Source organism: Sardina pilchardus, chromosome 7 (genome assembly GCF_963854185.1).
Source record: "Sardina pilchardus chromosome 7, fSarPil1.1, whole genome shotgun sequence".
NCBI lineage: Eukaryota > Metazoa > Chordata > Actinopteri > Clupeiformes > Clupeidae > Sardina > Sardina pilchardus.
In genome coordinates this window covers 3,722,592-3,738,203 of record NC_085000.1, presented here as the reverse complement: position 1 = coordinate 3,738,203, position 15,612 = coordinate 3,722,592, and the positions used below count along the sequence as shown (strand labels likewise).

At 48.9% G+C, this 15,612-nt stretch overlaps 1 protein-coding gene across 3 annotated transcripts in view; it reads right to left on the bottom strand.

Annotated features, from left to right (window-relative positions):
• The window catches only part of vps13d (vacuolar protein sorting 13 homolog D), a 62,874-nt gene that overhangs the window by 11,519 nt on the left and 35,743 nt on the right, over window positions 1-15,612 (bottom strand). For all 3 annotated transcript variants that reach the window (XM_062540347.1, XM_062540348.1, XM_062540349.1), the window contains exons 52-66: window positions 15,438-15,561; window positions 14,963-15,198; window positions 14,497-14,599; window positions 13,432-13,589; window positions 12,874-12,982; window positions 12,145-12,315; window positions 11,788-11,889; window positions 11,225-11,374; window positions 10,264-10,413; window positions 9,838-9,931; window positions 9,510-9,658; window positions 8,284-8,418; window positions 7,448-7,615; window positions 698-830; window positions 1-187 (exon numbers count right to left, since the gene is read on the bottom strand). The exon at window positions 1-187 is cut by the window's left edge and continues 9 nt beyond it. In XM_062540347.1, coding sequence (XP_062396331.1) covers window positions 1-187; window positions 698-830; window positions 7,448-7,615; window positions 8,284-8,418; window positions 9,510-9,658; window positions 9,838-9,931; window positions 10,264-10,413; window positions 11,225-11,374; window positions 11,788-11,889; window positions 12,145-12,315; window positions 12,874-12,982; window positions 13,432-13,589; window positions 14,497-14,599; window positions 14,963-15,198; window positions 15,438-15,561 — 2,169 coding nt within the window. The remainder of the gene's footprint in view (window positions 188-697; window positions 831-7,447; window positions 7,616-8,283; window positions 8,419-9,509; window positions 9,659-9,837; window positions 9,932-10,263; window positions 10,414-11,224; window positions 11,375-11,787; window positions 11,890-12,144; window positions 12,316-12,873; window positions 12,983-13,431; window positions 13,590-14,496; window positions 14,600-14,962; window positions 15,199-15,437; window positions 15,562-15,612) is intronic.

The following is a 15,612-nucleotide window of genomic DNA, read 5'->3' as shown; positions in this document are numbered from 1 at the left end:
CTAAGGCTGGCCATGTCCCTCACGGTCTGCGCTGTCTCTGAGGCAAAGTCCAGTGCCCCGGCAACAGGCTTGGTCACCGTGCCGACCAGCCCCTTCCCCAGGCCTGAGAAGAAGCCACTGACTCCGCCCTCTGTCTTCACGCCCTCCACCGTGGAGGTGATGACGCTGGTCAGGCCCCCGATGATGCCTGCACAGCCACAGATCATTACATTACATTTACGTTCAACACAGATTACTTACAGATTAGGAACAGAAGAGAACACTGTATTAACATTCAAGCCAGATATACAATTTAATATACTACTCACAAAAAGTTAGGGATGTTTGTCTCTCGGGTGAAATTTGATGATGAACCTAAAATCCACTACAACCTATACAGGGGAACTTAATCTGACCTTCTCTAAACGTTTGAATACATGTCAACAACAGTTCAATGCTTCAGTACTTTCTGTGCTGAAACATTACATTTCACCTGAAAGCCAGATATATCCTTGACCTTTTGTGAGTAGTGTATGTATATATCAAACAATACATTTCTAATGTCTTTTCTGATATCAGATGTGTGAACAGTAGTAACCATTAGCAACTAGGACAGAAAGTGCCTCTTTTTCTGCATTATTGCAGTGGAATGGAAAAACAGCTGCAGAGAAGAACAGAACCTCCCCACTGCTCCCAGACGGCGAAGATAGACTCTTACCATGTGCCAGGCCGTGGATCCCAGCCACGAGATGCTCTCCGCTGGTGGCGCCATGGTAACGGATGTACTCTCTCTCGCTTTGGTGTCGGTGGTCCATGGTTTTCCCAAGTCCGTCGGATAAGGTGCCCGCAAACTAACAAAAACAACAACAAAAAAATACCAACGTGGGTTGATGCCATCTGACTGAAGTCAATGCGGAGCCTCTCTTCTAAATGGACACCCATAGAAGGAAACTTTTCACTGTCCCCGAGAACACTTTGGGACTGAAAAAGGTGATTGAGGCTTCATCGTAAAGACACATAAACTTAACTGCAGTGCAATTTAGAGTGTGATATTAAACTCAGTAAAATGTCCCTCTTGCATTTTCTCCCATACGATCAGCAGAAGAGCTTTCCAACAATTTCCTCTCCGAGTCCTTCCTGGCCCCTTAGCCAGAGCAATATTATGAACAATAATAGGCACGGGGGTGATTGATGTGGGGGATATGATCGGTACTTCTGGTCTTCATGTACGTCACTGAACCACAGAGAGGAAATCAATGCCAGTATATCTGACCCTCTTTTGATCTGACTGGGCCATCCATCTCCATCCCACACTCATTATTTATTGCTCTCTTTCCCTCACTCTCTCTCTCTTCCTCTCTTCCCCACACTCTTCCTTTCTCCCTCTCAAATTTGTTGCACAATTTAACAGCCACCGTGAATTCAACTGAGACTGAACTAATATAACAATTCAGTTTCGACACCAAAACATGTCATATGACAAAATAATACCAACAAAACATCTTACTTTTCTTGAATTTCTAATCTTTAAAAAAAAAAAAGAATACACATGCTTGTTCACTTTCAGGGGATAAGTTTTGGTATTGCATGCATGTTATCAAGAACAGGAAGCATGGCCATCTTTGTCCTCCCTGTAGTGTGATTCTATCCTGAGAGACCGGCCTGGTGACTGGACTGGTCAGAGAGAGAGAGGAGCTGAGCCCTTGAGCGAGCTGTGCTGTGCAGTGTGGAGCTCAGCACGGCTGGTGCTCTTCAGCTGAACCGCCCCAGCCTCCCCGCTCCGCTCCTCTGCTCTGCTCTCCTCGTCGCGCTCAAGATAACTGATTTTACACAGCCCCTCATCCAGCTGTCAAATATATCAGCCTGTAATTAGTCTGCTGAGGGTGGCTTCTTCCCACTGTTCCGATTCATTCCTCAGCCCTCCCTTCTCTTTTCAATCTCTCTCTTTCTCTCTGTCTCTCTCTCTCTTTCCACAACATTAGGTGTAATCTTCAGTGGGAATGCGAAACAAGATTCCCATACTCTAGAGGGGCGATAGGGAAGGAGGACTTCATTCACTACACTGATATCAAAGTATGCTCTTGACCCACTGAAGCCTCATTATATCTCTCAGGACAGTTTAACTGCCTAAGTGGTGTTTGCCCAAGACTTACTTTTACTGCTGAATGGATTTTGAGCAATTCAACTTTGCTTCAAACTACTGTATGCCCCAACACTGTTTCCTGGTTGGTGGTCAGGACGCTTAAAAATTTTTATTTTTATAACAAGAAATGACAGCTAGTTATCTTGCTTGTGACTGTCTTCTCAGTTTAACAGTTTAAATAAAATTACAATCGGTAAAAACTCTCGGGAGCGCTGAGGAGCTTTGCTGCTTGGTCCCCAAGTGCACAAGTTTAACTTGGCGTCTTATTTGTTTACTTTAACACACTCTCCCAAATATCAACTGTTAACATAGTTCCCTGACCTAGATAGCACGGATAGTTCATAGCTAGGTTAACTGCCATGAGAACCTGTCTTGCACGGGGTTGTACTTCATGTCTCATGTCTCCCTGTCTCTCAACCCCACCACCCCCCTTTTCCACACACAGTTAACCTGACTTTGCCCATAGAGCCTCTCCCTCTCTTCTCTCTCTCTCTCCCTCTCCTCTCCTCTCCCCATGGCCCCAGCAGGTGCTTGCTGGAAGTGGGTTTGTGTTACAGCAGGCCCCAGGCACTCCCCTCCAGGGCCATAGCCCTGCATAAACACACACACATACACACACACACAGCGCCTTCTGCAGCCGCCGACACCACAGCTACAGCCACAGACAGGCATGAACTTGGGATGACCCCGCCAAGCAAAGTCCCTGCTGAGTTCACCGAGAGGCCAGCTCCCATTCTTTCCTTTCCTCCCTCTCTCTCTCGCTCTCTCTCTCTCTCTTCCTCGCTCACTTGCTCTCTTTCTTTGCTCCCTCCCACACACTCGCTCGCTCATTCTCTCTCACTCAGTCATTCTCCCTCCCTTACTCCCCCCCTCTCTTTTTTCGTATCCTTTTCCATTTCGCTCACTCATTCTTTCTCTCCTCCCTCCCTCGCTTTCCCCCTCTCTCCCTCTCTCTCTCTCGCTGTGTGTGTGTCTTTCTCCCTCTTTCCCCCCACAGTGAAACTAAACCAATAAACGTACCAGATCAGAGTATCGGGGGAGAGAGTGGGAGATGAGAATGCTTTCAAGTTTATGGCCCCACCACCACCTTGTTCAAACTGCTGCCCCCTAAACTCCTTTCCCCTCCATACACGAGCGTACAGACCAGCATTTGCGGCTTTCCATGAGCCCCCCCGCCCCCTTTATTTGTGCATCTGTGTTTGTGTGTGTGCATGTGAGCACAGATGGGTGTCAACACTGGAGCTTGTGTTTGTCCATCTGTACATGCAGTTGTATGGGACTGTGTTTACATTTGTGTTTGTATTTGTGTGCGTGTGTGTGTGTGTGTGCGTGTGTGCGTGTGTGCGTGTGTGTGTGCGTGTGTGCGTGTGTGCGTGTGCGTGTGCGTGTGCGTGTGCGTGTGTGTGTGTGTGTTTGTTTTAGCAAGGTCAACCCTGATGCGGGCTGACACAGAGCGCGAGTCCTAAAGTAGGTGAGAGTGCAGTGATGGGAGCGAGACTCCAGAGGAGAGCCGGGGAACAAGGCTCTAATTCACTGCTTATTAAGGCCGGCTTAAAGTGACCATCTGATACGCGATACGCCATACTTCGCCCAGGGGTCTTTGTTGTTGCGCATACGCATGGCGCCTGTGGAGGGGGTCCACCTGCGAACAACTCTTATAGGGCACAAAAGTGCGCTGAAACCGAAGTTTGCTGGGAAAAGGTTTTGTTTTGCCGTGACAAGGAATTTTAAAGTAAATGGAAAAAAAGCTCATAAATTTGCGACGCAAAAAAAAAAAAGCATCCAGCTGACGTGGGTTTCTGGAGAGCAGGAGGATAAAGTAATTAGCGTGATTAATATGCGGACAAGTCAAGCTGCTCCAATCTTCTTTTTACGGTGTGTTTTGGGGGAACTCCGGCGGATCAACAGCTTAGCCACTCACGCACTTGAAAATGGCTTTTCCACTACATGCAACTGAATGGAATTTTTAAAAGCTTGGCCAGCATCTTGGCAAAACATTTTTATTAGAGGAGCTGGAAGTGACTGATATGTGGGAGGCAAACTCTGTTTATGCTCAAGAAATCTTGCTCATGGCAACGCAGGCAAGAGCAAGACGCATCAAAGCCCTCTTACCTACCAACAGAGAGGAGCCATTTGGTACAGAAATGGGCAAAAAAAGGCCAGATATATATATCTCCATCCACACCCACACCCACACACACACACACACACACACACACACACACACACACACACACACACACACACACACACACACACACACACACACACACACACACACACACACACACAAATCAACCAATTATCATCAGTCTATCATTAAATCCAGCTATCTCTCTATCTACATCTCCATAAGCAAACACAGCTAAAGAAGACCTCCTGCATATTTATACGGTACCCTCTGAGATCATCTACTAAAAGAGACACAGACAAAAGCCGAAGACAACTCTTTTTTTGGACGGTCTGTAAACAAACCTCGTGGTCACAAACTAGGGCAGCCCGGGCAGCGGGGGACCCTGGGATCACTCGGGAGCCAAGAGTGGCGTCTCTGGAGGTTCCCAGACGAGCCGGGACATTAAGAGCTTAAGAGCCCCCATGGCAAGGGGCGGCGCGGGAAGGCGAACGGGGGGTCAGACAAGCGTGCAGGAGAAGGGGACAGAGAGGAGAGAAGCACACTGCCCTGGGGCTGAAAAACCCACAGCCGGGGGGGCGCCTGACACCGAGCTGGCCGCGGCTGAAAGGGCCAAATTCGCCCTGGCCCTGTCACAGAGGCATGCTGGGAGTGTGGGACCTGGGCTGGGCGACAGGGACGGGGGTGGGGGGGGGTGGATGGTGGTGGTGGTGGTGATGGTGGTGGTGGTGGTGGGCTGGGAGTGGAGCCCGCTGGCGACGCCCCCTCTGGGCTCCGGGGCCCGGGCCACACACAGGCCCGCTGGGGCTGCTACCGGAGAGCCCAGCCAAAGGGCCGCGTCTCCGACTGCACTCTGGTGACCACGCAGATGACAGGCCAAAGGGGGGCGGTGGGGGGGGGTGAGGCTAAAGTACCGTGAAACAACTTTTCCGAGAAGAAGTGTGAACACGCTGTGTTTTTATGGGTGGGAAATTCTCATGTATTGGAACACAAGCGAAGGGGACAAGATCGAGAAAGCGATTTCTTTGCCAGCCAAACGTCTGCATACAGTACAAGAGCTCCGAGCTTGACGTGAAAATGCGATGCAACGGCTTATTTTCACGACATCTGGGATGGGGAAAAAAAAGCTCACAGTACAAGCAATATAAACATGGCAGGCTGATGATGTACATTCCAGAAAACAGGAGATGAGGAAATAAACTGATGAATAATTATCTCAATTAACAGGCGAACACGTCAAACAGCTCTGGAGCTTTTTGCTCCGTGGCGTGTTTAGGGGGGGAAATCCGACCAAGTGCCTTGAGAGTTGAGCCAAAGGTCCGGCTCCTCCACTGCACTCTGGTGACCGAGCGGATGACAGGCCAGGATGATGATCCTGAGGCACCGTGAGACACATTTTCCGAGAAGTGTGATGGTGGTGTGCAGTGCACGCGGCGGAGGGGAAACGTCTTATGTGTTGTGTTGTGCTGTGTTGTGCTCTCTGGGGCGGCCGTTGCCATAGATATCTGGCTATAAGCACCACCTGAGTGTCTGTCGCGGCCTGGAAAAAGAACACGCCGGAGCGATCAGCCGGCATACGCCCTACACATGCACCTACGCTGTTTTCCCTCGGCCTCCTGGCCCTTACTGGAGGCTGCAGGCGTATCAAGAGACCAGACACACCAATAGAAAACCGGGCTGAAGGAAACCTGGTCCTGATCTATCACACATCCGCTGGTTTCAGAGCTAAATCAGGGCCAATCTTCCCAATATCAGCTTCAGAACTAAATCAGGGCCACTTCTTCCTTACACCATCCAGCTTCAGGCCTAGATCAGGGCCGCTTCTTCCTTACACCAGCCAGCTTCAGGCCTAGATCAGGGCCACTTCTTCCTTACACCAGCCAGCTTCAGGCCTAAATCAGGGCCACTTCTTCCTTACACCAGCCAGCTTCAGGCCTAGATCAGGGCCACTTCTTCCTTACACCAGCCAGCTTCAGGCCTAAATCAGGGCCACTTCTTCCTTACACCAGCCAGCTTCCAGTCTAGTTCAGGCTTGATATTTCTCATATCAGTCAGCTTCAGGTCTCCATGCGGCCCTGATTTGTTTTGTTGTCTTTACTAACACAGAATACCCACATAGAGAGGCTACAGAGCTTCTCAGTGTGGTTTGCAATTGACGCAAAACCCAATTGTAAACACAGAACAGCGTTCTCCGTTCCAATGGACTATGGACCAGCACCACTCCTCTCCGCTGTAACCCAGACCGTGGTGCGAGACCAGTGGTGCTCTCATTCTCAGAGATACACACACATACACTCACACAGACACAGACACAGAAACACACGTCAGCTGTTATCCGCACATATCCCTTCCCTCTCAGAACACATTCTTGAAAAGCTCGCGAGCATCAACAGACAAAACAGTCTGGCTTTCCAGGAAACTTGAGCAACGAACTTTGACAGGTCTTTCCACCGTGTCTCCACTGGCTCAACTTTACTGCCCACACGTCTCTGGCTTTAAAAACAAATCCTCACCCCGAGAATTAAACAGTTTACATGTGCCTTTATTCACTTAAGGGAATGCTTTTACCCAAAGTAGATTTGTTCAGAGACAGGGTGTGTGGGCTAGAAAATATCAGAGCAAGGTGCTGACACCAGTGTCAAGGGATGACAATCCACAGACTGTACAAAGTGATGGAAATGGGAATCTACACAATACAGCAAGTTGCTTTCGATTTAAGTATCTGCTCAATGCATTAGTGGCAATATGTCAAACAAAACTCCCAAGTAGAGGTGGAAAACTGGCTCCAGGCAGTGCCAGAGCGACCATGAATGCCTTCCAACTAAAACATCTCCCATCATCTCAACAACTCTTCAGCCAGGTAGATCTGCTAATTAGTGAAACCACCATTGTTAAGTACACAGGCAGAACCATGGTATGGTGAGACGTTCACTGTCTGAAGCCAGGGTTTTCCTACTCGGCCCTGAAGGCACCAAGCAGCATGAGGAAGCAGACATTCTCTTTTGCTTTACCTTAGGAAACTTTGTCCTGGGAGGTGCATGCAACCACTCTATCCAAACAAAGCAGCATTTCCTAAACCTGTCACTTTGGACCATTAGCCCTGTCCAAGCACAAAGACTCTGGTGTAGGACCGCATGGGGTTTTCATTCTGGACAGATCTGGCGAGCGTCCGCATGTCTGTCGGTCTGTCTCACCTTGGCCGCCGAGTTGGAGACCCCGTGGGTGACGTTGCGGATGAGGCCGCCCACGTTGCCGTACTTGATGAGCTCGGACACGCCCTCGGTCACGTCGTTCAGCAGACCCATGGGGTTGCCAAGGAAGTCCACCGAGCCCAGGATCTGAGCCGCCTGGCTGATCAACTCCTGAGAGAGAGATGGAAACACACACAAGTGAACACATGCACACACACACGGGCACGGACACACACACACACACACGCACACATGCACACACTTGTGCACATGTACGCGCATGCCCTAACAGCAACACCAGCCCCATCCACATTTACAACACATGAACTGCAAATACAACTATGTTCAATTGTTGATTAAGACATGATTTGACTTTGGACAAACTTTAGATTCATGCACTTGGCAGACACCTTTCTCTATTAATGCAGTGGTAAATAAATATAAGGGGACTGGAGTTAAGTTTTCTTGTCCAATGAATAAGGCAATGTGTTTGAACGGTTTTACATTTGACTTGCTTAGAGTCCTGACCGTGGAGCAGTAGAGCTTACATCAACAACAAGAGCCTGGTTTCTCCCTTGTAAATAACTCATTTGTTGGTCTATGAGGTATGCAAAGTTGCCCTGGATTGAATTTTCCCATCCATCTGTGCAAGGTAACTTCAGCATAATACAATGTGAGCCTTGGGGGCAAGAAGCAGAGCTGTTGGGGCTGTAAGCAGCACCATGCTGAATGAGTGGCGCTCAAAACAGCCCCGGCGCTTAAAGAAAAACAGCTGTTGGGCCCGGTGGTGGGTCTGCGGGTTGGTTATTTTTCCCCCCCGTGTTAGACGCCGCGCTCACCTCTCTAAAGTGCTTCAGGATGTCGTTGATGATGATTTCTTGCGTCTCGTACGGGTGCACGCGGGTATACGGGTACATGTTGATGATGGCGTCCTCGAACCGGATCAGGGGGATGCCCAAGGTGCCCTTCAGCGCCTGGCAGGACAACAAGAAAGTTGTTAGGAACTATTAGAAGATGAAGCAGAGAGCACTTCTCGACATTGCGCTGAACTGTAAAATACAGGCCACGGGCAACACACAAATGTGCGCTTCAAATAACAGATAAGATCTGGTGGGATCAAGGTAGCTTCCGGCACTGAGGCGGCACTCGTGCCTTTATGGCTGCAGTTCAACTGAGACTACCACTCAAGGGGCAAACGAGGAGCAGATTAACAACCGTATCTCTCCTGAGTACTGGACCAAATGGATAAAGAGATAAAAATCTTTTATTATATGAAACTGCTGAGGGGGCTCAGTTGAGAAAATAAAAAATAAAAAGATAAAAAAAAAACACTGATCTTGGCTGTGGCAGTTCGATAAAGAGGACACATTGCATCCCCTTGTGTTAGCCAGAGGAACTGTATACTCGGACACCTGGAAGGACCTGGAACATGCTCATGCACAAGCGCTCAGATGGTCAAAATTAAAGGGCTTGTCCTAGAATTCATTACACTTTTTTGTAAAATTCAAAAATTCTAAGTTCGGCTAAAAATGAATGCGAGTCTATATAAGTATATGTCTAGTTTGAGTGCAAATAGACCAAGTTTACATTTGCTTTTACAATACACCTTACAGTACTGTAAGTGATCAGGTCACAAGAGGTCAGTTTTAAATACAAGGGTAAACATCCACCAAGCTGCATTGTGATTCAATTTGCTCAAACCACTTGCTGAGGTAGTAAGGGACACACACATATCTTTTGCAGTGTAAGCGCTAATGCGTTTTAATTCATCCTAGACAATGACAGCTGTAATGAATGTGACGTTGACAGCAGTCGTGATCTGCATCATCGTCACCTTGGATACATGATTAAACACTGATGTGTCTCGACTTAACACTTGTCATTACATCACACAAAACTCATTCTAAACACAAATACAAACTTATTCATAAAGATTCCAGTGGTCGGACTGACCAAGCCTTACAGGCAACCGAAACAGCACAGAAGGGGACTGACTGTTGAACTCAAATGTCAACAACATTTCTACAGGACTGAAGACTTCTGCAGTGCAAAGTATGACTATTACCTTGAGGTCTGGAGGAAGTTTGTGGGAGGTGAACACACTGAGTTTGACCTGAGGGAGGCTGATCTTCAGGTTCTCAAAATAGTAGCGCTTGGGAGTCCCAGTGTCCTCACTACTCCTCTCATACAGGTTCTCATCCAGCTTCTCCATCTCTGAACACACACACACACACACACACACACACACACACACACACACAAAACATGTTTGTCAACATGCTAACAGATACCCAAGTCCAGATTATTCTACACAATGATCAGGCTAATGAAAGGCCTCACAAGCATAAACTACAAACAGCAGAAACAGCTTCTTAGCATTAACACAAACCAACCTTCAGTCTGGCCGTATCCAAAAAAGCTTAGCAGCTTCAGTAGGAGCTTCTCCTCGATGATGACGGTGAACCTCCGAGCGGTGACCATCAGATGCTGCCAAAATCAATCAGCATCAGAACATCCTCTCACAGAGTCATCAAACACACCCCACTACAAACACATCTCTCTCTAATTTCAAACGCTTACACTCAATCAGCCCCCCCCCCCCCCCCCCCCCCAAAAAAAACCAGAATACGACCACCACACAAACACTTTGATGCAACTTTTTGGGCGCACATATTTTATGCATAAGCTGCATACGTTGAACGTCAACTTCAAAGGACATGCTGCTGAGAGATTCTCCACTAAACAGAGGATTGATCCTATGCTGCAGCTTTGAATAGGAGCGGATGAAACTCGGCTGAAAGTCCAGCTGAATGGGTTACCTTGAAGAGGTCGGTGAGCATGAGGCTGCTGGGGACCTTGACGGCGTTGACCTGGAGAGCAGGGCCCGAGTCGCTGATGTTGCTCTCGCTGGAGGCAGGGGTCATGCACATCATGACTGGCTGAGTGGTGCCCAGGAGCTGGTTATCCACCTGAAGGGGCAGGAGCAAAGGAAGGATGAGGGAGTGGGATAGAGAGTGTGTGTGTGTGTGTGTGTGTGTATTGTGTGTGTGCAATGTGTGTGTGTGTGTGTGTGTGTGTGTGTGTGTGTGTGTGTGTGTGTGTGTGTGTGTGTGTGTCAAGCTGAATGGTGCCCAGCAGCTGGTTATCCACCTGAGGGAGCACAGGAAGGATGAGTGAGTGTGTGTGTGTGTGTGTGTGTGTGTGTGTGTGTCTGCACATCACAGGCTGAGAGATATACAGTACACAGCAGTTGGTTATCCACCTGAGAGAACCCAGACCTGCTGTGAGCCTGATGTGTACATCACAGACCAAGAGGCAATCAGTCTGTGGGTACAGCTTTGATATTGTGTGTGTGTGTGTGTGTGTGTGTGTGTGTGTGTGTGTGTGTGTGTGTCTGTGTGTGTGTGTGTGTGTGTGTGAGTGCATGTGTGTGAGTGCATGTGTGTGAGGTTGATAAACAGCTGTTGGCTGGCATTCAGCCTGAGGGAGCACAGGAAGGATGAGGTAGTGTGTGAGTGTGTGTGTGTGTGCACGCACATCACAGGCCGAACAGTATAGACAGACAGCAGCTGATTATCCACCTGAGAGATGGCAGACACACTGGACGAGTGAGCCTGATGTGAACACATCACAGGCTGACCAAAGACTCCAAAGTTATGTCTACACCTGTCACTACACCACTGCTGGAGAGGTTTCCCCAATCGGGAGTGTCCAGACTCTATTCCCCAAGTGAATGCGTCTGGTTTTAACCAGGCTACTGTAGATGGCCAGGTCCAGTACCTGAAGCTTCTGCACGCTCATCTCCAGCACCTGGCTCCCGGCGGTGCGAGTGAAGTGGACGTCGATGCCCGACAGCGTGGCAAAGACCAGCTCCTCGGGGACCTTGTTGACCAGAGACACTCCCACGCCGTCCTCAAGGTTCACCAGCACCTGACCATGAGCGAGCACAATAAGAGAAGATCAATCAAGGCATCGAGGTCTCGTGGGATGAGCACAGAAGGCTCAGGACATGCTCTAGGTCATCAGGTTTCTCTACAGCGTAATCTGGGATTCTCCTCGTGTCAGTAAGCAACGATGGAATACAAACTTAAAGAACTGCAGGGTGAAGCGAAAGCTCTTACGACACAACAGATGAGTCAAAAACACTGGACTATCACGGCAAATTCCGTTTCGTAACCCTCCAAAATAACGTCATGTCAGTGTCTGACTAAAACGGTCAGGCTCCAGGGCTGCAGCTTTTCACACTGAGAATTTCACCATGGGTTTGACACACAAGCGAGGTTGACGTCAGTGGCCAGATGTTCCCATAAGACATCTGGCAGTATAGCGAGCGCTTCCTGTACCTCCAGCTCTTCCTCGGGGGCCTTCTTCTCCGCGACCTCTTTGCTCTGGTTCTCCTCCGTGCTGGACGGCCGGTTCATGCGACGGTGGTTGAAGTCACTTATCTAAAGACAAGACAAAAATGCCATTTTAAAGTATCGCTATAAAACCAGCTACATTAGTTGCAGAACACAGATATATTATATGTAAAAATAAATCAACCATTCAATACATTGTGTATTCCTTAACAAATCAAAGTACTCGAACTTTGTTTCCAATATCATCTCTCTCAATATGGCATTAATGCAATTAATAACTGCACTGCAACAACGATTATTGTGGTAAAGTGCAATTTAAAAGCAGGTGTTTGTGGCTCTTACCTGCAGGACTCTGGTGGGTCCATCGGGGACGACCTGCACGGAGAGGACCCCTGAGCCGGGCCGCATCTTCTGGTTGATGAACTGCTGTTCTGGGGTCGGGGCCATGAGGCCTGAGTCGGGCCCCAGCACCACCTCCGCCCCGTCAAACAGCCCCGACACACCACCCTTCACCTGCACGCCAAACAGCCAGTCATACGTGTGCATGGAGCAGTCTCTGACATTTAATATCAGGGTGTCAATAGGACATGCATAATATAATGTATAATAATACACATATAATAATAAAAGATGATAAAAGCTTCTTTTGGAAAATAGCAAAAACAATTTAGGTATTGTCTGATGTGCTGCAATTTGCAGGTCGTTAATTGACAGGTTAAAACATTTTTGCATGCGCACCATGGCCAGAGAGAAGTCAGACACAAAGTGGCCAGAGTAAGGCCGAAGTTAATTACACAGACAGACAGACAGACAGACACAGACAGACAGACAGAGAGAGCAGAATTTCTGAAAGGTTGCATGTGATTGGTTTATTCAATTTCGCTTCACCAAATTTCCAAGTCTCCATTTGACACTGACCTATATAGCCGCGGAACTCAAGCCCTTTGTGTCACTTCAAATGCATCCTAACATCCTAAATGTGTGGACAGTAGTTGTGCGTGCAAGCGTGTACAGTTTCTAAATGTACATGTGTCTGACTGGACACGCTGCATAAGGCCGTGTGGCCCTCACCTGCACCACCAGTCGGGGGAGACCGCAGGTGAGCATGCCGTCGCTGAAGTGCCACGTCTGGGTGGTGCTGCGTCTGGAGTCTGGCCTCCGCAACATCAGCGGCTCAAAGCTGAAAGAGCAGAGAGGGCCACGGTCATGGGCGCGAGGGAGGGAGAGAGAGAGAGAGAGAGAGAGGAACAGACAGACCAAACAGCAGCGCATTGGAATCAGTTGAGTAACACAGCAGCTCTGTTTTGTCTAAGATCTGCATTGTGTGGAAACAAGAGGTATCAGCACATCAACATCCTCAAAAAACACATGAGTCAACGACCACTGGCATGCCACACTGACGTCAAATATGACCGTGATCGTCATGGCGACCGCTAGTTTCTGTGCTCCTATTCATGCCGTTGCAGGACAAACCACAACGCTGTAAACTCCAAACGGCACTTAAAAAGCTTCCACATACGCAGCTGACTATTAGTCATCTCTTCTGTTTTTGGAACATCAGGAGAAAAAGAAAACCTCCCACGGACACAACATGAACTCATCGGGCCAGTGACCTCGCCTCGCGCTGACCTGTTGTCTGTGACGGCGGCCAAGCCGGCGATGTCCAGGACCAGAGAGGAGTCCAGGGGGCGGGGCTGGGCGGGCTTGCTCTGTGGGGGGGAGGAGCCTTCGTGGCAGAGCATCCCTGTGCCAGTCATCCTCCAGAGCTGGGAACGCTTCCCTGGCTCCTAGAACACACACACACACACACACACACACACACACACACACACACATTAGGGTCTGGGAAATATTCATATTCCATGGGGTTCCAGATGAATAACAACTCATTCTAGTTTTACATAATTCAATAGAATACCGAAGTGTGGTGTTCCGTTTCCATGACGACAGTGTCACTGGATACGAACAAGCTTTCGAAGTGGCTTAAATAGCAGTGAATATAGACATGTGGTGTAGGCATCATTTGCATGGCTGACAGAGGGTGTGAGGGTGTGAATTCATTGTTTTTCACACTTGGAGAAACCTGGACCAGACTGTCAGCTTGTAACCCACTGTTAAGAGTTACAGTAGTTAGGGTGAAGGGGGTCTGACGTTTGAGGCCTGGTGGTCATTCAGAAGCCCTACTGTACCTTCTTCTTGAGGATGACCCTCTGTGATCTAGAGCCCTACCTTCTTCTTGAGGATGATCCTCTGTGATCTAGAGCCCTACCTTCTTCTTGAGGATGACCCTCTGTGATCTTAAGCCCTACCTTCTTCTTGAGGATGACCCTCTGTGATCTAGAGCCCTACCTTCTTCTTGAGGATGACCCTCTGTGATCTAGAGCCCTACTGTACCTTCTTCTTGAGGATGACCCTCTGTGATCTAGAGCCCTACCTTCTTCTTGAGGATGACCCTCTGTGATCTTAAGCCCTACCTTCTTCTTGAGGATGACCCTCTGTGATCTAGAGCCCTACCTTCTTCTTGAGGATGACCCTCTGTGATCTAGAGCCCTACTGTACCTTCTTCTTGAGGATGACCCTCTGTGATCTAGAGCCCTACTGTACCTTCTTCTTGAGGATGACCCTCTGTGATCTAGAGCCCTACTGTACCTTCTTCTTGAGGATGACCCTCTGTGATCTAGAGCCCTACTGTACCTTCTTCTTGAGGATGACCCTCTGCGTCTTTGGCTCCACGTCCAGCACCAGCTCAGCGCAGCCCACCACGCGTTTCTTCCCCACCGGCCTCTTCCCTGCGTCCCTGCAGTCGCACACACCACAGAGCAGGAGTTAGAGATTACCAGAGAGTAGCCTGGGTGCTCTGAGATATGGAACAACCACTGTCAGTGTAGTACTGCATTTTACGTTTATACAACATTTGGACATTATTCATAACAAAGGCACAATAATACACTGGAGAAAAGGGTAGTCTGATGAAGCAACGTTTACACAACACGTGTTACACAGAGCCTCACAACCAGCATGATTTCTGCTGCATCAATTTGCAAGAGGCAACAACAGTAACACAATGGACAGCTGTAGGCCGAAGTAAACAGCCAATGAGCAAGCGAGTGAGAGAGGCCAGAACACAGTGCAGACGCCTGGCCTGGGCGGTGGCACTCACTGGGAGAATGTGTACGTGGCGGCGATGTAGATGAAGTTCTCGTAGTAGAGCTTGTTGTACTCGCGGAAGAAGTTCATGTCGGCGGAGACCTCGGACGAGCCGGCGCCCTTGACGGTGAGCGTGAGGTAGGGGGGCAGCGTGGGCTCGTCGCAGGCGTAGTCCAGCTCCGAGCCCGCCTTCACCTCCGTGTGCAGCCGGATGTCGGCCACGCCGTGCTGCCAGAACTGGATGGGCACCTGGGCAGAGGTGGGAGACACATGGACCGGTCAAAACAACAGGCTAGATGCTATGGATAACATTATGCTCTTTCATGTTTAATTTGTTTGAGTGTTGCACTTTGAGAGCAAAGTTAACGGGAGTCAAATTCTGTTGGGAACAGTTGGGAAATGACGGCATATGTAACCAAATGTATGAAATAAAAATGGTGCATCAGACTGATGTGCGGATGGCGAAAGGCCATTGAGCCACTGCTTACATCAGAGATGTTGTCTACGCGGAAGGGTGGAGGCAAGTGGTCGGTGTCGCTGAAGGAGATCTGGTAGGTGGCTCCTTTGAGGCTGATCTCCGCCCGCAGGAAGAAACAGTTTCCCAGAGTGTCCCTAAAAAACCCATCGCAGGACAAAGTCATCACTAAATAACTGTAAATGTAA